Source organism: Balaenoptera acutorostrata, chromosome 3 (genome assembly GCF_949987535.1).
Source record: "Balaenoptera acutorostrata chromosome 3, mBalAcu1.1, whole genome shotgun sequence".
NCBI lineage: Eukaryota > Metazoa > Chordata > Mammalia > Artiodactyla > Balaenopteridae > Balaenoptera > Balaenoptera acutorostrata.
The window spans coordinates 132,960,851-132,983,898 of record NC_080066.1 but is presented as its reverse complement, the minus strand read 5'-3'; the positions used below and the strand labels follow the sequence as shown (position 1 = coordinate 132,983,898).

General features: G+C 38.6%; 1 protein-coding gene and 1 pseudogene across 7 annotated transcripts in view; one reads left to right on the top strand and one right to left on the bottom strand.

Moving 5' to 3' along the window:
• Positions 1-23,048, top strand: part of TXNDC16 (thioredoxin domain containing 16) — a 117,467-nt gene that overhangs the window by 41,150 nt on the left and 53,269 nt on the right. For all 7 annotated transcript variants that reach the window (XR_009007734.1, XR_009007733.1, XM_028169238.2 and 4 more), the window contains 3 exons: positions 15,797-15,963; positions 16,352-16,412; positions 20,772-20,895. Coding sequence is in view for 5 of the 7 variants with exons in the window: in XM_028169238.2 (XP_028025039.2) it covers positions 15,797-15,963; positions 16,352-16,412; positions 20,772-20,895 (352 nt within the window). In the remaining 2 variants the exon portion in view is untranslated. The remainder of the gene's footprint in view (positions 1-15,796; positions 15,964-16,351; positions 16,413-20,771; positions 20,896-23,048) is intronic.
• On the bottom strand, positions 17,390-18,510 carry LOC103006456 (adiponectin receptor protein 1-like; annotated as a pseudogene).

The following is a 23,048-nucleotide window of genomic DNA, read 5'->3' as shown; positions in this document are numbered from 1 at the left end:
CCAGGTCAGTTCCTTGTACAGTTCTTCACCATTTCTCTCCCTCCTCATTTCCTTTTCTTCCAATGTTGAGATATTAAGAATTCTCAGGATTTTATCTATTCACCAATAGACATTATCTATAAACATTAATAAAAAATGGAAACTGGGATTCAGACTTTTGGTAAATTCTGGATGCATGATCACTGCAATTATATGCATTATTTTACTTCTAAGCATGTGAAAATAGATGCAGGTTGAAGTTTTTGTGTGTGCATTTGTGTGTGTGTATTTGTATCTATTTTAAGTAGATAGGGTACTTGGGTGTTTAATTATTGTAGATATAAAAGCACAACTGCATCTTATAATCATGATAGGGGCATGTCATTTTAAGTCTTGACAAACTGAAAACAAATCTTAAGCATAGGAATTTTAAGTGATTTCAATCTTAAGTCAATTAAGTGAGATTCTGGCAGGCATGGAGTTACCCTAGATGCCTTCTTAAGATTCCCAGCAATAAAAACAGATGGGAAAATGGTACAATTATTGTGCTGTTGGCTAATACCAAGGACATTTTGGAATGCTGATGATCTTCTCTATGATCAGTTTATTCTGATAGATAGAAAAATTTTATCTGAATACTAGGAAGAATCTTCAAGTGCAAATACCTGATAAAATATTTTAAAATAGATAAATTATTATATAATCATTTTCCTGTAAATTTTTATTTATTTTTTGTTTGTGCATCTGAGATAGCTCTCTGTCTCAGACAGATCCAAAACACTTGACATAATTTAAGCCTATCCTTATATAGGTAATTAGAAGGATGCTATTATGGTTTATTCAGTTAACTTCTATTATTTCTTGCAGGCTCATGTGGCAGTGTACAATATTATATAGCAAGGTGTTGGCTCCTGACATTATTGTCTCATATCTTTTTTTTTTTATTGTGGCAAAAAATGCAATTTACCCTCTTCACAGTTTTTACAAATATACAGTACAGTATTGTTCACTATATGCGCGTTGGTGTACAAGAGATCTCTATAACTTTTCCATCTTGAATGACTGAAACTCTGTATCCATTCAAAAACAACTCCCCTATTCTCCTCTCCTCATCCCTGGCAAGCACCATTCTACTTTCTGCTTCTGTGAGTTTGGTTACTTTAGAGACCTCTTATAAATAGAATCATGCAGTTATGTCTTTTTATAATTAGCTTATTTCACTTAGCATGATGTCCTCAAGGTTCATCCATGTTGTAGCATTTGTTAGGATTTCCTTCTTTTTTAAGACCAAATAATATTCCATTGTGTGTGTGTGTGTGTGTGTGTGTGTGTACAGACGTATATGTATCAATATCACATTTTACTGATTCATTCATCCATTGATGTTTAAGTTGCTTATACATCTTGACTATTGTGAATAATGCTACAATGAACATGGGTGTGCAAATATCTCTTTGAGATCCTGTTTTCTTTTGGATATATACCCAGAAATAGGATTGCTAGATCATATGGTAGTTCTATTTTTGATTTTTTGACGAATCTCTGTACTCTTTTCCATAGTAGCTACACCATGTTACATTGCTGCCAGCAGTGTGCAAGAGTTCCATTTTTCTCCACATCCTTGCTCATACTTGTTGTTTTCTGTTGTTTTTGTTATTGTTTTTTTAATACTAGCCATCCTAATGATTGTGAGGTGATATTTCATTGTTGTTTTGATTTGTGTTTCATTGATGATTAGTGATATGGAGCATCTTTTCATATGCTTGTTGGCCATTTATATATCTTCTTTGGAGAAATATCTGTGTAAGTCCTTTGCCCATTTTTTAATTGGTATTTTTATTACTGTTGTTAAGTTGTACGAGCTCTTTAAATATTCTGGATGTTAACCCCTTATCTGATACATGATTTGCAATATTTTCTCCCATTTCATAGGTTACTTTTCCACTCTGTTTATTGTTCCCTTTGCTGTGCAGACATTTTTAAGTTTGATGTAGTTCCATTTGTTTAGTTTTCCTTTTGTTGCCTGTGCTTGTGGTGTCATTTTCAGGAAATCATTTCCATTCCAATGTCATGAAGATTTCCCCCTATTTTTTCTTCCAGGAGTTTTATAGTTTCATGTTCTACATTTAGGTCTCTAATTCATTTTTTTTTTAAATTTCTGAGATATACATTTTAAAGTAATAACTAGGATTATTACTTATAACATTATACCAGAACATATAAGATTTTTAGAAACTTCATGTAATGTCTGAAACATTTATATTAACATATTTCTAATTCATTTTGAGTTAATTTTTGTATGTGGTGTAAGATGATGCTTCCTCTTGATTCTTTTGCATGTGGATATCTAGTTTTCCCAACACCATTTGTTGAAGAGACTATCCTTTCCCCATTATATAGCCTTAGTGCCCTTGTCAAAGATCAGTTGACCATATATGCAAGGGTTTATTTCTGGACTCTCTATTTTGTTCCATTAGTCTATATGTCTGTCTTTATGCCAGTACTACACTGTTTTGATTACTGTAGCTTTGTAATATGTTTTGAAATCAGGAAGTGTGAGGCCCCAGCTTTGTTCTTCTTTCTCAAGATTGTTTTGGCTATTTAGGGTCCCTTGAGATTCCATATGTATTTTAGGATGGTTTTTCTATTTCTGCAAAAAATGCCATTGGGATTTTGAGAGGGATTGCATTGAATCTCTAGATGACTGGGTAGTATGGGTAGTATTTTAATAATGTTACATCTAATCCAAGAACATGAACATGAATGGGATGTCTTTCCATTTATTTTTGTCTTCTTTTCTTTCTTTCAGCAATGTTTTGTAGTTTTCAATGTACAAGTCTTTCACTTCCTTGGTTAAGCTTATTCCTAAGTATTTAATTCTTTTTGATGCTCTTATAAATGGGATTATTTTCTTAGTTTTCTTTTCGTATTGTTCATTGTTAGTGTAAGAAACACAACTGATCTTTGAGGGTTGATTTTGTATCCTGCAACTTTTCTGAATTTATTCATTAGTTCTAATAGTATTTTTGTGGAATCTTTAGGGTTTTCTACATATAAGACCATGTCATCTGTGAACAGAGAAAATTTTATTTCTACCTTTCCAATTCGAATGTTTATTTCTTTTTCTTGCCTAGTTACTCTGGCTAGGACTTCCAGTACTATGTTGAATAGAAGTGGCAAGAGTGGACATCCTTGCCTTGTTCCTGATCTTAGAGGAAAAGCATTCAGTTTTTCACATTGAGTATGTTAGCTGTAGGCTTTTCATATGTGACATTTATTATATTGAGGTAATTTCCTTCTCTTCCTAGTTTTTTAATGTTTTTATCATGAAAGAGTGTTGAATTTTGTCAAGTGCTTTTTCTGCATCAATTGAGATGATTATGTGATTTTTGACCATTGTTATGTTAACGAGGTGTATTACAGTTATTGATTTTCATATTTTTTTATTACATGTGTACATAATTATTTTACTGTAGTAAGAATATAATATCAAAATACGGCAAAGATACTATATACACCCACATAGAAAATTAGCTATTGATGGAAAATGTTTACATTTGAATAGCAATCGAAACTAAAATTTAGTTTTTTTCCTCTATTTTCAATTTCTTTAAGAGGTTTCTTATTTTCTTTCTGAATTTTCTTTTATTTATTTTTTTATACAGCAGGTTCTTATTAGTCATTCATTATATACACATCGGTGTATACATGTCAATCCCAATCTCCCAATTCATCACACCACCACCCCCGCCAGCCCCGCCGCTTTCCCCCCTTGGTGTCCATACGTTTGTTCTCTACATACGTATCTCTATTTCTGCCTTGCAAACCGGTGCATCTGTACCATTTGTCTAGGTTCTACATATATGTGTTAATATACGATATTTGTTTTTCTCTTTCTGACTTACTTCACTCTGTACGACAGTCTGTAGGTCCATCCACATCTCTACAAATGACCCAATTTCATTCCTTTTTATGGCTGCGTAATATTCCATTGTATATATGTACCACATCTTCTTTATCCATTTGTCTATCGATCGATATTTAGGTTGCTTCCATGACCTGGATATTCTAAATAGTGCTGCAGTGAACATTGGGGTGCATGTGTCTTTTTGAATTATGATCTTCTCTGGGTATATGCCCAGTAGTGGGATTGCTGGGTTATATGGTAATTCTATTTTTAGTTTTTTAAGGAACCTCCATACTGTTCTCCATAGTGGTGTATCAATTTACATTCCCACCAACACTGCAAGAGGGTTCCCTTTTCTCCACACCCTCTCCAGCATTTGTTGTTTCTAGATTTTTCTGATGATGCCCATTCTAACTGGTGTGAGACGATAACTCATTGTAGTTTTTTTTTTTTTTTTAAGAATTTTTTTTTTTTTTTTTTTTTTTGTGGCTGTGTTGGGTCTTCGTTTCTGTGCGAGGACTTTCTCCAGTTGTGGCAAGTGGGGGCCACTCCTTATCTCAGATGCGCGGGCCTCTCACCATCGCGGCCTCTCCCACTGTGGAGCACAGGCTCCAGATGCGCAGGCTCAGCAATTGGGGCTCACGGGCCCAGCTGCTCCGCGGCACGTGGGATCCTCCCAGACCAAGGCTCGAACCTGCGTCCCCTGCACCGGCAGGTGGACCCTCAACCACTGCGCCACCAGGGAAGCCCCCTCATTGTAGTTTTGATTTGCATTTCTCTAATAATTAGTGACGTTGAGCAGCTTTTCATGTGCTTCTTGGCCATCTGTATGTCCTCTTTGGAGAAATGTCTACTTAGGTCTTCTGCCCATTTTTGGATTGGGTTGTTTGTTTTTTTAATATTGAGCTGCATGAGCTGTTTATATATTTTGGAGATTAATCCTTTGTCCATTGATTCATTTGCAAATATTTTTTCCCATTCTGAGGATTGTCTTTTCGTCTTGTTTGTAGTTTCCTTTGCTGTGCAAAAGCTTTTAAGTTTCATGAAGTCCCATTTGTTTATTTTTGTTTTTATTTCCATTACTCTAGGAGGTGGATCAAAAAAGATCTTGCTGTGATTTATGTCAAAGAGTGTTCCTCCTATGTTTTCCTCTAAGAGTTTTATAGTGTCCGGTCTTAGATTTACATCTCTAATCCATTTTGAGTTTATTTTTGTGTATGGTGTTAGGGAGTGTTCTAATTTCATTCTTTTACATGTAGCTGTCCAGTTTTCCCAGCACCACTTATTGAAGAGACTGTCTTTTCTCCATTGTATATCCTTGCCTCCTTGGTCATAGATTAGTTGACCATAGGTGCGTGGGTTTATCTTTGGGCTTTCTATCCTGCTCCGTTGATCTATATTTCTGTTTTTGTGCCAGTACCATGTTGTCGTGATTACTGTAGCTTTGTAGTATAGTCTGAAGTAAGGGAGTCTGATTCCTCCAGCTCCGTTTTGTTCCCTGAAGACTGCTTTGGCTATTCGGGGTCTTTTGTGTCTCCATACAAATTTTAAGATTGTTCCTGTTCTGTAAAAAAATGCCATTGGTAATTTGATAGGGATTGCATTGAATCTGTAGATTGCTTTGGGTAGTATAGTCATTTTCACAATATTGATTCTTCCAATCCAAGAACATGGTATATCTCTCCATCTGTTGGTATCATCTTTAATTTCTTTCAACAGTGTCTTATAGTTTTCTACATACAGGTCTTTTGTCTCCCTAGATAGGTTTATTCCTAAGCATTTTATTCTTTTTGTTGCAATAGTAAATGGGAGTGTTTCCTTACTTTCTCTTTCAGATTTTTCATCATTAGTGTATAGGAATGCAAGAGATTTCTGTGCATTACTTTTGTATCCTGCAGCTTTACCAAATTCATTGATTAGCTCTAGTAGTTTTCTGGTGGCATCTTTAGGATTCTCTATGTATAGTATCATGTCATCTGCAAACAGTGAGAGTTTTATTTCTTCTTTTCCAATTTGTATTCCTTTTATTTCTTTTCTTCTCTGATTGCTGTGGCTAGGACTTCCAAAACTATGTTGAATAATAGTGGCGAGAGTGGACATCTTTGTCTTGTTCCTGATCTTAGAGGAAATGCTTTCAGTTTTTCACCATTGAGAATGATGTTTGCTGTGAGTTTGTCATATATGGCTTCTATTATGTTGAGGTAGGTTCCCTCTATGCCCACTTTCTGGAGAGTTTTTATCATAAATGGGTGTTGAATTTTGTCAAAAGCTTTTTCTGCATATATTGAGATGATCATATGGTTTTTATTCTTCAATTTGTTAATACGGTGTATCACATTGATTGATTTGCATATATTGAAGAATCCTTGCATCCCTGGGATAAATCCCACTTGATCATGGTGTATGATCCTTTTAATGTGTTGTTGGATTCTGTTTGCTAGTATTTTGTTGAGGATTTTTGCATCTATATTCATCAGTGATATTGGTCTGTAATTTTCTTTTTTTGTAGTATCTTTGGTTTTGGTATCAGGGTGATGGTGGCCTCATAGAATGATTTTGGGAGTGTTCCTTACTCTGCAATTTTTGGGAAGAGTTTGAGAAGGTTGGGTGTTAGCTCTTCTCTAAATGTTTGATAGAATTCACCTGTGAAGCCATCTGGTCCTGGACTTTTGTTTGTTGGAAGATTTTTAATCACAGTATCAATTTCATTACTTGTGATTGGTCTGTTCATATTTTCTATTTCTTCCTGGTTCAGTCTTGGAAGGTTATACCTTTCTAAGAATTTGTCCATTTCTTCCAGGTTGTACATTTTATTGGCATAGTGTTGCGTGTAGTAGTCTCTTAGGATGCTTGTATTTCTGCAGTGTCTGTTGTAACTTCTCCTTTTTCATTTCTAATTTTATTGATTTGAGTCGTCTCCCTCTTTCTTTTGGTTTTTTTCTATTATTTATTTATTTATTTTGGCTGTGTTGTGTCTTCGTTTCTGTGCAAGAGCTTTCTCTAGTTGCGGCAAGCGGGGGCCACTCTTCATCACGGTGCGTGGGCCTCTCACTATTGCGGCTTCTCGTGTTGTGGAGAACAGGCTCCAGACACGCAGGCTCAGTAATTGTGGCTCACGGGCCTAGTTGCTCCCGCGGCATGTGGGATCTTCCCGGACCAGGGCTCGAGCCCGTGTCCCCTGCATTGGCAGGCAGATTCTCAACCACTGTGCCACCAGGGGAGCCCCTCCCTCTTTTTCTTGATGAGTCTGGCTAATGGTTTCTCAATTTTGTTTATCTTCTCAAAGAACCAGCTTTTAGTTTTATTGATCTTTGCTATTGTTTTCTTTGTTTCTATTTCATTTATTTCTGCTCTGATCTTTATGATACCTTTCCGTCTGCTAACTTTGGGTTTTGTTTGTTCTTCTTTCTCTAGTTCCTTTAGGTGTAAGGTTAGATTGTTTATTTGAGATTTTTCTTGTTTCTTGAGGTAGGCTTGTATAGCTATAAAGTTCCCTCTTAGAACTGCTTTTGTTGCATCCCATAGGTTTTGGATTGTCGTGTTTTCATTATCATTTGTCTGTACGTATTTTTTGATTTCCTCTTTGATTTCTTCAGTGATCTGTTGGTTATTTAATAACGTATTGTTTAGCCTCCATGTGTTTGTGCTTTTTCCATTTTTTTCCCTGTAATTGATTTCTAATCTCATAGTGTGGTGGTCAGAAAAGATGCTTGATATGATTTCAGTTTTCTTAAATTTACTGAGGCTTGATTTGTGACCCAAGGTGTGATCTATCCTGGAGAATGTTCCATGCACACTTGAGGAGAAAGTGTAATCTGCTGTTTTTGGATGGAATGTCCTATAAATATCAATTAAATTTATCCGGTCTATTTTGTCATTTAAAGCTCGTGTTTCCTTATTAATTTTCTGTTTGGATGATCTGTCCATTGGTGTAAGTGAGGTGTTAAAGTCCCCCACCATTATTGTGTTACTGTGGATTTCCTCTTTTATAGCTGTTAGCAGTTGCCTTATGTATTGAGGTGCTCCTATGTTGGGTGCATATATATTTACAATTGTTATATCTTCTTCTTGGATTGATCCCTTGATCATTATGTAGTGTCCTTCCTTGTCTCTTGTAACATTCTTAATTTTAAAGTCTATTTTTTATGATATGAGTATTGCTACTCCAGCTTTCTTTTGATTTCCATTTGCATGGAATATCTTTTTCCATCCCCTCACTTTCGGTTTGTATGTGTCCCTAGGTCTGAAGTGGGTCTCTTGTCGACAGCATATATATGGGTCTTGTTTTTGTATCCATTCAGCAAGCCTGTGTCTTTTGGTTGGAGCATTTAATCCATTGACGTTTAAGGTAATTATCAATATGTATGTTCCTATTACCATTTTCTTAATAGTTTTGGGTTTGTTTTTGTAGGTCCTTTTCTTCTCTTGTGTTTCCTACTTAGAAAAGTTCCTTTAGCATTTGTTGTAGAGCTGGTTTGGTGATGCTGAATTCTCTTAGCTTTTGCTTGTCCTTAAAGCTTTTGATTTCTTCATCGAATCTGAATGAGATCCTTGCCGGGTAGAGTAATCTTGGTTGTAGGTTCTTCCCTTTCATCACTTTAAGTATATCATGCCACTCCCTTCTGGCTTGTAGAGCTTCTGCTGAGAAATCAGTTGTTAACCTTATGGGAGTTCCCTTCTATGTTATTTGTCATTTTTCCCTTGCTGCTTTCAGTAATTTTTCTTTGTCTTTAATTTTTGCCAATTTGATTTCTATGTGTCACGGCATGTTTCTCCTTGGGTTTATCCTGTATGGGACTCTCTGCACTTCCTGGACTTGGGTAGCTATTTCCTTTCCCATGTTAGGGAAGTTTTCAACTGTAATCCCTTCAAATATTTTCTCAGGTCCTTTCTCTCTCTCTTTTCCTTCTGGGACCCCTATAATGCAAATGTTGTTGCGTTTAGTATTGTCTCAGAAGTCTCTTAGGCTGTCTTCATTTATTTTCATTCATTTTCTTTATTCAGTTCCGCAGCAGTGAATTCCACCATTCTGTCTTCCAGTTCACTTATCCATTCTTCTGCCTCAGTTATTCTGCTATTGAGTCCTTCTAATGTATTTTTCATTTCAGTTATTGTGTTGTTCATCTCTGTTTGTTTGTTCTTTAATTCTTCTAGGTCTTTGTTAAACATTTCTTGCATCTTCTCGATCTTTGCCTCCATTCTTTTTCCGAGGTCCTGGATCATCTTCACTATCATTCTGAATTCATTTTCTGGAATGTTGACTATCTCCACTTCATTTAGTTGTTTTTCTGGGGTTTTATCTTGTTCCTTCATGTGGTACATAGCCCTCTGCCTTTTCATCTTGTCTATCTTTCTGTGATTTTGGTTTTTGTTCCACAGGCTGCAGGATTGCAGTTCCTCTTGCTTCTGCTGTCTTCCCTCTGGTGGATGAGGCTATTTAAGAGGCTTGTGCCAGTCTCCTGATGGGAGGGACTGGTGGTGGGTAGAGCAGGCTGTTGCTTTGGTTGGCAGAACTTAGTAAAACTTAATCCACTCGTCTGCTGATGGGTGGGGCTGGGTTCCCTCCTTGTTGGTTGTTTGGCCTGAGGCGACCCAACACTGGAGTGTACCTGGGCTCTTTGGGGGGGCTAATGGCGGACTCTGGTAGGGCTCATGCTAAGGAGTACTTCCCAGAACTTCTGCTGCTAGTGTCCTTGTCCTCACAGTGAGACACAGCCAACCCCCGCCTCTGCAGGAGATCCTCCAACACTAGCAGGTCGATCTGATTCAGTCGCCTATGGGGTCACTGCTCCTTCCCCTGAGTCCCGAAGCGCACACTACTTTGTGTGTGCCCACCAAGAGTGGAATCTCTGTTTCTCCCAGTCCTGTTGAAGTCCTGCAATCAAATCCCGATAGCCTTCAAAGTCTGATTCTCTAGGAATTCCTCCTCTCATTGCTGGACCCCCAGATTGGGAAGCCTGACATGGGGCTCAGAACCTTCACTCCAGTGGGTGGACTTCTGGGGTATAAGTGTTCTCCAGTTTGTGAGTCACCCACGCAGCAGTTATGGTATTTTATTTTATTGTGTTTGCGCCCCTTCCGCCGTCTCATTGTGGCTTCTCCTTTGTCTTTGGGTGTGGGGTATCTTTTTAGGTGAGTTCCAGTGTCTTACTGTCGATGATTGTTCAGCAGTTTGTTGTGATTCTGGTGTTCTTGCAAGAGAGAGTGAGAGCACGTCCTTCTACTCCGCCATCTTGAACCAATCCTGATTTTCGTATGTTGAACCATCCCTGCATCCCAGGAATCAGTCCCTCTTGGTCATGGTGTTTAATCCTTTTAAAGTGTTGTTGAATTCATTTTATTAGTATTGTATTGAGGATATTTGCATCAGTTTTCATCAGGGATATTGGTCTGTAGTCTTCTTTTCTTATAATATCTTTGTCTGGTTTTGGTATGAGAGTAATGTTGGCCTAATACAATAAGTTTGGAAGTGTTCCCTCCTCTTCATTTTTTTGAAGAGTTTGAGAAGGATTGGCATTAATTCTTTTGAAATGTGTGATAGAATTCTCCAGTGAAGTCATCTCTGCCTGCACTTTACTATGTTAGGAGATTTTTGATTGCTGATTCAATCTCTCCTTACTAGTTATATGTTCAGAGTTTCTGTTTCTTCTTGATTCAGTCTTTTTTTTTTTTTGGCCATGCTGTGTGGCATATGGGATCTTAGTTCCCCAACCAGGCATCAAACCTGTGCCCCCTGCGGTGGGAGCACAGAGTCTTAACCACTGCACCACCAGGGAAGTCCTTGATTCAGTCTTGGTAAGTGTATATGTCTAGGAGTTTATCAGTTTCTTCTAGTTTATCTAATTTGTTGGTGTGTAATAGTTCATAGTAGTCTCTTATAATCCTTCATTTTCTTATATCGTTTTTTGAAAATTTCTAAGTTGTAATCTCACCCCTAGTGCAAGAGTGCTTCTGTCACTTTTGTATATTTTATACTAATTTATGATTTTAAAAATATATACATATTTTTATAGATATATAAAATTATTAGTAATTTTTATGGTACTATTAGCAATCTTCTTGGTACTATTCTATTACTTTTTCTACCTATCAAGGACATTTGTAATTTTGTGTTTTGTCTAATGGAATGGATTATAACTTTATAATTAAGGAACCACGGGGTTTTAGAAGAAGTATACCAGCTTGTATGGAAAGGGACAGAAACAGCACAAAATGAAAAGAAGTCTTTAGACTCCCCGTATTCTATGGACAGGAAATGACTGAGAAATCTGCTCAGCTGCAAACACAGGCTCCTTTTTTTGTAAACAAGAAAGGATGAGTTGGAGGGCAGGTCAAGAGCCCAAATATGTAACCCAGAGCCTCAGAGAACAAAGCCTTAGGGAGTAGGACTGAGCCCTAATCAAGGAACTGGCCCATATGCCTGGATGGGCTTCAGAATCCCTACCCACTAGTGACCATTTTATGCTTCTGCTTTCTCCCCTTTCAAACAGTAATATATATAGTGGTTATCTTTTGCCTGTTCCATCATTGTCTATTGAGAATGGGGAAAAATAATTCATTCATTTTTTCAAATTGAGAGGAACCGTTCTCAAGGAGCTATATCCAAGAGACCAAACTAGACCTGAATGTAGATGATGAGATCTTAGAGTTTGCATTGGTCTCAAAGTCTGATGGGATGAGGCTTGGAAATCTTGGAGAGAAGTGTGGTTTGCATGTGATAGGGGTGGAAATTGTAGCCAGAGAGTAGACCATTGACTACAACAATTCACATCTGTCCCACTTGCAAAATATACTCACTTCTCTCTCCAAGCCCCCCAAAGCCTCATCCTATCAGACTTTGATTAAATTTTCCAAAGGTGGCAATAACAACTCTCTCATCTCATAAACTCTTATCATGTGACTTTATCAATGTGCCTGTCCAGTGGTAGAGTCTATGTCTTCTCTCCTTGACCATGATTGAGCCTTTGTGACTGCCTTGACCAGTAGAATAAGGCTGAAATGATGATATGTGGCTTCTGAGGCTGTATGTCATAAAATGCCATGTGCTTCTGCCTTGCTCTCTTTGATTGCTCATTCTTGAAACCCAGCTACTTTACTGTGAAATTAAGCCTGAGGAGAAGTCATGTGAAGAGAAATTGAGGTCCACAGCCCACAGTTCTGGCTGAGCTCATAATAGTCAGCAACAGCTTGCTAGCCAGTGAATGAGACATCTTTAAAGTGGAACCTTCACCCTCCAGTCGAAATGCCCCCTAATGCAATGTGGACCAGAGATGAGCTTGCAGACATATGGACAAAAGAAATGATTCTTGTTATTTTAAGCCATCAGGTGTTGGCGTGCTTTGCTACATACATAGTGATAGATGCTTGGAACACACCCTCATCTGTTTCTATGGCATTAACTACACTGATTCTCAGATTTGAATTTTCAGGTCAGATGTTTCTTCAGAGTTCCTGTCCCATATATTTAACTGCTAACTAGATGTCTTTCTCCTAAGCTCTACATGCCCGACATTAATGTGTTATCCTTTACCACCTGTTCTTTCTCCATTATCTTGGTTAATTTATTGTCCAGTCATTCATGGCAGAAACCTGGAAAACCATTCTCAATTCCTACATCTCTCTGCATCTAAGTTTAGATCTTAAATATCTTTTGAATTCTTCATTCTAACAGCCAGCAGTTTAATCCAGGTTCTCCCTCTCTCTTGTGTACTATTTTAGCAATAGCAACTGATGTGGTCTATATTGTATTCCTGTACTTCACTCTCTTTAAGTTTATGCTCTCTGTTGCTTGCAGAGTGATATGTTTTATTTATTTATTTATAAAACATCTTTATTGAGATATAGTTCACGTATCATTTAATTCACCCATTTAAATTGTAGGATTCATTGGTTTTTAGTATATGTCTTTTTGTTTCTGTTCTTTGGTTTTTTTGGCTACATGGCATATGGGATCTTAGTTCCCCATAGTCTTAACCACTGGACCACCAGGGAAGTCCCTTTTTTCTTTTTTTTTTTTTTTTTTTTTTTTTTTTTTTTTTTTTTTATTGATTAATTGATTGATTGATTGATTGCTACGTTGGGTCTTCGCTTCTGCGCTAGGGCCCTCTCCAGTTGTGGCAAGCGGGGGCCACCCTTCATCACGGTGCGCGGGCCTCTCACCGTCACGGCCTCTCCCGTTGCGGAGCACAGGCTCCAGACGCGCAGGCTCAGCAATTGTGGCTCACGGGCCCAGCCGCTCCGCGGCACGTGGGATCTTCCCAGACCAGGGCTCGAACCCGCGTCCCCTGCACTAGCAGGCAGATTCTCAACCACTGCGCCACCAGGGAAGCCCTCTTTTTTTTTTTTAAACAGAGTGATATATATATATATATATTTTTAACCATATTTGCTTATTTATTTATTTATTTGTATTTTATGGCTGTGTTGAGTCTTCATTTCTGTGCGAGGGCTTTCTCTAGTTGCGGCAAGTGGGGGCCACTCTTCATCGCGGTGCACGGGCCTCTCACTATTGTGGCCTCTCTTGTTGCGGAGCACAGGCTCCAGACGCGCAGGCTCAGTAATTGTGGCCCACAGGCCTAGTTGCTCCGCGGCATGTGGGATCTTCCCAGACCAGGGCTCGAACCCGAGTCCCCTGCACTGGCAGGCATCTTCTCAACCACTGCGCCACCAGGGAAGCCCAGAGTGATATATTTTAAATACACATATATGATCTTGTTACAATAATTTTTGCAGTTCCTAACTGGCTTCCAATTATTTACAGAATAAAGCCCTATCTTCTTAGGAGGATATATATAGTTTTTAATGATTTGGCCCCTTGCCAGATCTCCAGCCTTACTGTCTGTTCCCCCTTTTTACTTTTTAATACTAAATTTCTTATAGTTCTCCAAATACACAAAGAAGAAACGAGGCTTTTCTACTCCTTCAGGCTGTTATACCCATTCAGGTTTTGGCATAATTCAGCTCTGTGTTGTTGTAACACTGGGGTTCCCACCTTCTCGCTGGCTGTTGGCTGGTGTTGCTCTTACCTTCTACAGGCTGTTCTCAGATCCTGACCACATGGCCCCCTCAAAAAATTGCAGTTTTCTCCCTCAAAGCCAGCAGACAATCTCACTCCATTGTGCTATGACAGTCTTACATGGTGTGACCTAATCAAGGGAATGACTATGCTATAAGTATCACCCACACTCAAGGAATTAGGATTATACAAAATGTGTACACCAGGAATCTTGGGGACCATCTTAGAATTCTGCTTACCATAGGTAAATATAGATTTCTCTGTGAAAACTTTTAAGATTAAAAAAAATCCTCAATAATTAGAAAATTTACAAGAATGCATCTTCCCGTGTATCTGCTTTTATCCACTATGCTGGTTACTCAGTGGGCTCTTTCAATCTGGCAGCTCATGCTTCTTCAGTTGTGGGAAACTTTTGTGTGTATTTCAGTGATGATTTCTTCCCTTATGTTTTCTCCCTTCTCTCTTTCTGGGACTCCTATTTGAATGTTGGACCTCTTGAACTAGTCCCTCAATTTTATCTCTTCTATTATCCATCTGTCTTTTGCTATACTTTCTGGCAGATTTATTCAACTTTATTTTTCATTTCTTTATGAATACTCTATCTTCCCATCTTTTTGAGCTTACCAGTGGTGGTTTTCTGAACCTTCTTCTGAATAGTCTGTTTCCTCCACGTTACTTGTTTTTCTGTTTGTTCTGGTCTCTGTCTTTCATGTTACAGGCTTTCCTCAGATGCTTGTAACAAGCATCTTGTTCATGATTTAGAATATAAAACTAAAAAAGCTGATTGGAAATTCTGAGGCTGTAGATGGGACTTGTTAACTCTGAGCTCCGTAGGGTGATTGGATCTGGGCTGCTTTCTGGTGAACCTCAATGTCAGTAGCTTTAGACTTTTTCTTGTGGTTACTCAAGATCCCCAGAAAAGGAACTTCCAGTTTTCTGCTGGTGTACAGAAGTCTGGCTGCTAGCATACTGGAAACTGAGTGGGGAAGGGCTAAAAGGAGTCTCAGCATTTGGGTACTCAATCCCCCCTGCTTTGGGTATGGTAGTCCCACTCTCAGCTGTTCCTGCAGTCCGGCCAGATTTCTTCTGGTGTGAGGGAGGGACCTAAGTTCATGGAGTTGGGGAGGGGAATCTAGGGATCTAATGCTTCCCAAAAGGTTTTACCTATTCCTCCTTATTTTGGAGCCTTCCTGCCATTCCCCTTCCAATATTTCTCTCCCAGTTCCAGAGACACCAGGCAGTGACAGTTCCTGAGCAATTTTAGGATTCTACAGTTAAAGTGAAATTGTCTCTTAGCTTTTCCTCTCTCATGGCTTTAGGGTTTTGTTCTCCAGCTTCCAAAATTTTGCTGCCTTTTCTCTTTTCCTTTCTTCACATATGTATGTTTATCTCTTTTGAAAAATCCTACTGCTGTAGTTGTGCTGGGATTTCTGGAGGGGGTGAAATTAGATGTGTATATTCAAGCTGATGTCAACTCAGATGTTCCTCATAGTTCTGTAATATGTCATTATATGTTAAATTCTTATGTGGAAGAATTTGTTCCTTAGTTATCTGTTCTGTTTTGTTTCAAATATCTATCTCTTTATTTATCAGTACCACAGTTTTTTATTGTTTTTTTTGTTTGTTTCTTTATAATATCCTTATTCTTTATGGTTGTAAATTTCTGTTTAACTCCTTGTAAAATTTGTTAGTTTCATAATTTTTAAACTATATAGGTACACTGGGAGCATTAAACTTAGAAAATCATGAGACCATTTCTGTTAATGTTAATGGATTTATTTCACAGACTTGCTTTTTCACTCATCTTTATTGATAAGAATTAGCAGGGTTTAAATCCAAATGTTGGAACATTATTATCACATAGTAAAGACGTTTTGTTCTTTTTCTAAATGAAGACTGAAGTTGCTGAAGATCCTCAACAAGTTTCAACTGTTCATCTCCAACTAGGATTACCACTGGTTTTTATTGTTAGTCAACAAGCTACATATGAAGCTGATAGAACAACTGCAGAATGGGTTGCTTGGCGTCTTCTGGGCAAAGCAGGAGTTCTGCTCTTGTTAAGGTATTTTAAACATAAAGTAGTCACTATACTGTATTTAGCAGAACACTAATATTTTTCTTATATGGCAATCTGTTCACTTGTAAATAAAATCAGATCTCTAATGGACTCTAATATAGTTAAAACCAGTTGCTGAGCTAAAGTCTTTAATTATCAGCTTGATTAATATTTAGACCTTTAAACTTTGCTAAATGAAGCTGTAGATTAAGACAGAGGGTAGAAAATCTGATCTGTATTTATGTGTAAAATTTCTCAGACTCACTAAATTGTAATCTTTCTTCATAAACATTTTTTAGTATAAGAACTTACAGCTCTATTTTAGATTGACATCCTGGATGACTATTTTTCTTGAGATTAACAACGTAAAACGTTTATTTCCATTTTGAAAAAGGGACTCTTTGGAAGTGGAGATTCCTCAGAATGCTAATGTGGTCTTCAAAAGAGCAGAAGAGGTTAGTCATTTTATATATCGGTCTACAGTGTCTGCTTATTTAATACACGTGGTCCTAAAGTAACATACACTTATTATAGGAAAATTCTGTGAATTGCCACTATTCAAAGATAATTGCTGTTAACATTTTGGTGTGTTTTTTTTAATCTGTTACTCTGTCTCTCCGTGTGTGTGTGTGTGTGTGTGTGTGTGTGTGTGTGTGTGTGTTTATTTAAATATATATATATTCTTTATTTTATTAATTTTTTTTGAATGCCAAGTATCTTCTGTACTCTTTTATTATCATCATAGTCTTTGCATCAAGATACATAGCAATGATAGCAGGTTTCTTTTTAAAGCTTAGTATTAAATATTAAATATCTTTCCCCACTTTAATTTTACATTACTCTGCCAAGAAAAAAATTAAAACTCAAGTTATCTGAAGCCTGGACACACTTCCATGATTAGCTGGGCTGTGTAAAAGTTGGTGGCTTTGTTCTTCCTGCTGTGTGAGCAGGTCCAGGCCCTAGAAAGGTGGACGAGGTTATCATTGTTTTTCAAAAGTGTGCTACAAAAACGGATGGCCTGTTATAAACCAGGTTACAGAGTCAAGACGGGGGTGAGGGAGGGACAGTTTCTTCTAGAAACAGAATTTCTGAAGAGTCCCAGTCCATCACTTTTCCCCAGAATGGTTGGAGGGGGTGTAAAATCTCAACATGAGTTTCAAAGCCCCATCTCTGTGAGGGGACAGTAGTTGCCTTACTGAGGAGGGCGCGGCTGAGCGGTGGGGCGGCCACGTCTGCCCATCCCCACTGTTCTCAGCGAGGGAATGGAGAGTTTATTGCCCAGTGAGTGTGAAGTGGGCTGAAGCTCGGTTGGTACTGAATTCTCTAAGAGGTTTCTTCTAGAAACAGACAACTCAGACTCTTCCTCTCACTTCAGCAAAGAAGTTATTTTAAAAGCACTTGGGAAGTTCCTCCTGTGCCCTTGCAGGGCGGCTCAGAGGAGGGAGTCGTCAGTACAGCCCCCTTCCAGGCCGTATCGGAACTCCTGAAAGTTGGAGACCCTGTAGAAGTGGACGAAGGCGGCTGCCACCACCAGGACGTGGAAGATCTGATGAGACTAGAACCATATGTCGGATTTTCCAGGGAAGAACCGCTCGGGAATCCGTGCGGCATAAAGGCCAGCTCTGGTGATGTACATCGCAGCCATGAGGAAGAACCAGCCCATCTGGCCCACCATGGTGGCCTTGACGAAGCCCTCCACGATTGTAAAGTGCGTGGTGGGCACGACGCCACTCAAGCCAAGCCCCAGGAACACCCTTGCTCTTGTCTGCCGGTGCTTAGGAGTGGCAAACCGGTCCCACTGCACCACAATGATGGCAGAGATGCCCACGATGGAGAGGTAGATGAGCCGTGGCTGTGGGGAGCAGTAGAAGAATAGAGCCAGGGGACAAAGCTCCCCATAATCAGCAGGGCAATCCCTGAATAATCCAGTTTGGAAAAGGTCCGAGAGACGTTCTCTGAGTGACAATAGACAGTGTGAAAGAGCCAGGAGAAGCTGAGGCAGCGCACCGCGCCCAGGAAGAACATCCCGAACACCACCTTCTCCTGAAAGGGGACCATGAAGTACATGTTTGGTCTGAGCATGGTCAGGATTTCCAGAAAGAGAAATAGCAAAAAACCAAGCAGGTGGGTCCAGATGTTGCGGGTCTCCGTGTGGATGCGGAAGATGCTCTTGAAGCAGGCCCGGAAGGAGGGCATGGGCGGCCTGCGGCCGTGCAGCAGGTAGTCTTTGTCCTTCAGCCAGTCGGGGAGCACGTCGTACGGGATGACCCTCCAGCGCCCCTCCCAGTCCTTACACACAAACTCCTCCATCTTCTCCATGGCTTGGTGGGCTTGCAGGGGAAGTGTCAGCACCCGCCCCTCCTCCTCCTCTTCCTCTTCCTGAGGCCCTGGGCATGCCTGCTCTTCTTCAGCTTTGGTTGGGCTGGCGACGCCCTGCTTGCCTAGCTCCTCTAGCAGGGGGCCCAGCTCAGACAGCTCCACTGTGTCAGCCTCGCTGTTCCCGGCAGGAACCCCACTGCCCCGGGCCACCACAGGTCCTTTGTGAGAAGACATCTGGCTGGTACCTCAATGCCCTGTGGCTTCAGCTTGGGGAAACGGTGGGGTCTCTCGGGCCCAGGGAGCAGAGAGTTCCCTGTGATGGAAGACAGGCAGGCGGCGGGCTCTGCTCGGGGCCGCGGACCCCGCGCTACATCCCACGGCACTAGAGGCGGCCTGTGGCCGAGCGGCGCGAATCTTCTGCCTATATATATATATTGTAAAGAAATTTAGGATCATGCTATATATCCTGCTTTTCATGTACAGTTATATTTCATTATTTGCTATTGTGCTGTGATGCCTACCTTTGTACACTCTTTTGGACATCACTGATTCTTTCCTTTTGCTAAATTTCTGGAAGTAAGTTTTATTAAAGGAAATGGGAATTTTTAAGACTTTTAAAATACATTGTCAAATTTCCCTCCAGAAGGGTTATACTTTTACCAGCAGGGTTTGGAATTTCTTGTTTCTCAAACATCTTTGCCAGTACTGACCAGTAATCTTAAAAAAAAATCATTTCTATACACAAAAAAAGTTTCAGTAGTAATTTGCATGTCTTTGATAACTTTGACTAGTTAGGTCAGTTGTATTTCCTCTGTAAATTTCTGTTAGTGTCCCTTTTTCCTTAAATTTTTCTTAATTAAGAACTCTTTAATTCTGAACCTCTTGTAAATATTATATACATATGCTAAAAACTTATTGATATGTTTATGAACTGCCAGACAGTTTAAACTTAAATTCTCTTGCGTAAGTCTATGATAGGAATACTGGGTTAAAGAGTCAGAAGACTTGGATTCTGTTCCTGCTAGTTCTGGGTCCAGATAACTGAATTAACTTCTTCAAGCTCAGATTTCTCATTTGTGAAATAGTCATGAAACCTCCCCTTCTAACTTACAAGAAATTTTATAAGACCAAATAGGAAAATACTTTGAGAACTGTAGTATTGTTCAGATGTGTACACTGTGGGGCTAGTATGCTTTGCTTTTTGACCAGGTAATGGAAAGAATACTTTCTGAAGCTATTTTTTTTTACTATTAGGTAAAGACCCCTAAGTAGGAAATTACTTTATTTGTTATCGGGAAATAGGTTTTATAGAAGAATTAAAGTTCATGTTGTTGTCCCAGTGCATATAAAAGTTATATATACACTACACTGTAGTCTAGTAAGTGTGCCATAGCGTTATGTCTAAAAAAAACCAACGTATATGCCTTAATTAAAAAATTCCTTATTGCTAAAAAATGCTAACCATCATCTGAGCCTTCAGTGAGTTGTAATCTTTTTGCTTGTGGAGGGTCCTGCCTTGATGTTGATGTGGCTGCTGACCGACCAGGGCAGTGGCTGCATCCGTTTCTTAAGCTCGGACGACAGTGAAGTTTGCCCCGTTGATCGACTCTTCCTTTCATGAATGATTTCTCTGTAGTATGCTACAGAGCAATGCTGCTTGGTAGAATTGTACCCAGAGTAGAACGTCTTTCACAATTGGAATCAATCCTCTCAGACCCTGCTGCTGCTTTATCAACTTAGTTTTTGTAATATTCTCAATCCTTCGTTGTCGTTTCAACAGTTTTCACAGCATCTTCACCAGGAGTGGATTCCGTCTCAAGAAACCACTTTCTTTGCTCATCCATAAGAAGCAACTCCTCATCCCTTCAAGTTTTATCATGAGGTTGCAGCAGGGATAATTGACTAAAATAATCCAGTGGCCTAAAATTTCATGCTTTAAAAATGTTTTGGTTGAGGCTTAGTGAAAGAAATTTTAATGGAATAATTTCGATGGAATAGAATTTGGTATTCTTAAAATACCTAGGGGCAGATAGTATTCTTATGTTTATGGCTAAACAGGCAATTAAACGTTTTAGTGGAATTTTTTTAGATGAAGTATTATTTTGAATATTTCTGTAGAATACAAAATAATTTTGTCTCTGTTTGCAATAAAGTTGTATATATTTTTATACCTCAATTGTATTGAGGTAGGACTTACTGTTATATGTAAAATGCTTCAGATGTCAGTATAATGTAATTGTGACAAGAAGCAAGCGAGACTTTCAGTTCTTTTTTGCCCTCTTTTTCAGTAGCGCACACTATCTTTCTATAACGTATACTTTGGATGCTTTTAATAGTGATCGTGGAGTTAATTTACCTTTTTTAAAAAAAAATATTAAAATTGAAGTTCAGAAGTTTAGTTTCATTTCATTTTAGTGTCAAACAAGTAAAACATCTTTATATCAAAATGCTTTGTTATATTTTAGTCATATCTTTTAAAATTAATGTATTTCTAGGGAGTGCCAGTGGAATTTTTGGTGTTAAATAATATTGATTTAATCGTATCCCATGTGGAAAGTAATATGCACATTGAGGAAACGCACGAAGATGAAGACAATGACATTGAAGGTCCAGATATGGGTAATATGTTTTTTTGATGATCATGCTCCCCTCCCATTTATGCCCAGCATCCTTAAGGTCAGTGAAATTTCAGTGAATTAACTGTCACATTCAAGAATGTGAAGAGACCTGAAGAAATTAATTTTGAATCGCATTTTAGCAAGTTGATGAGGTGTAAAGATATAAGGATGCTCTGTTTTGTTTAGTGCGATACCTTTCATTGTTACATGTCAGGCTTCTAGCTTTCCACAAGTGTGCCTTTATCCTCCACATCAGTTCTTTCAGCCCTACTGGTCTACTCCATGTTTAAAAAGGACCCAGGAGCCACAGTATGATATTTTATTTTTATTATTCCTATTAGGATATGAAATTCTGATAAATATAGTTGTATTTGTAGTTGTAAATGAATCCGATAGTTAACAGTATAGGGAGTAAATTTTGATAACATTTTAATAATTCTTTTTAACATGTTATTTCTGTTTTTCTTTTTATTGCTCTTATTGCTTACATTTTTGAAGTATTCTATAGTTTTCAAGGCTATTTCCCACACATTATTTACTTTGATAGCTGTCCTCTGAGTTAGCTGAGGTCACCTTCGTTTTGTAGAGGAAAAAAATCTGTGTTTTAGCTCAGTTAAGTGATCTGACCAATGTCACACAAATGGCATGTGGAGCATTCTGACTTGAAATCTTACTTATGATCATTATCATTCGTAGTACTTCTTTTATAACATCAGTCCTATTCTGAAATTGCTTATTTACTTTTCTCTCTTCTCTGTTGGTCTATAAAATTTCTAAGGCAGGGATTATGTCTTGTGCATTCTTGTATCCCATTTAGCAAATACTTGAATTTTTATATAGTACTATTATCATGAGTCCCATTTAGTAAATACTTTTTTAAAAATTAATTAATTAATTAATTAATAATTAATTTTTGGCTGCGTTGGGTCTTTGTTGCTGTGCGTGGGCTTTCTCTAGTTGCGGCGAGCGGGAGCTACTCTTCATTGCAGTGCGCGGGTTTCTCATTGTGGTGGCTTCTCTTGTTGTGGACCATGGGTTCTAGGTGTGCAGGCTCAGTAGTTGTGGCTCACAGGCTCTAGAGCGCAGGCTCAGTAGTTGTGGCACACGGGCTTAGTTGCTCCACGGCATGTGGGATCTTCCTGGACCAGGGCTTGAACCCGTGTCCCCTGCATTGGCAGGTGGATTCTTAACCATTGCACCACCAGGGAAGTCCCGTAAATACTTTTTATATAGTCCTATTATCATGAGTCCCAAGATGGAAGTAATTTACATATTGTTTTCATGAGGTCCATTTATTATGAGGATCAACATCTATATTATAAATTTAATAAGGGCTCTGAGCTTTAACTGTTACCAGTGACCAGCTTCTTGGTTTGAGCACTGCTCTAGTTTTTTTCTGATATACAGAGGTTAGAATTGCTCGTGATTTAAGCCAGAATTCTTCTCCATAGCATCGTCATTGTATAGGCAGATCTGTGTTCTGCTCTCTTGCTCCCTGCTTTATTCCTGTCATGGCTCATATATTCTTCAGAGTGAGAGGAATCATCCACCAATTTAATAAGATTCCTGTGCTCAGTGGTAGTTGCCTGTTTCAAAATTTCATTGTTGCCATGTCCCCTGTTTTACTTCCTGATTCTCTGGCTTTAGTTTGCCCTCTGGTGCTGCCTTCTCTTTTTTTCTAACTCTCCCCTATCTTCTCTCCTCAGCCCAGTTCTCATGTTTCTTTTACAGCTTTCTTTTTTTGCTTTGTAGTGGAATTTTTTGTTTTGTTTTGTGTTTTGGGGTTTTTTTTTTTGGTCTTAACTTCCTATGTTTGTAATCCATATTGACCCATAATATAGTTTGATGTTGTGCCCGTATATAGTTTCCCTCTCATTTTCATTTCATTCCCATTTATATGAGACATGGATGAGGGTTTGGAAAGAGTTTGTTACCATGTAAGAGCGGAATATAAAGAAAAATGTCCTTCAAAGGAAATGGGCACAAGATGAATCAGAATTAAATAGACTGAGGTCTCCAAAAGGAGAGTATGAAAAAATATAACAAACATGTGTGGCTAAAAAGAGAGTGTGTGTGTATATATATACACACACTATATATATATATATATGAATTGGTGAAAGTTTGAGCTGAGGAATAAATAAATTTATAAAT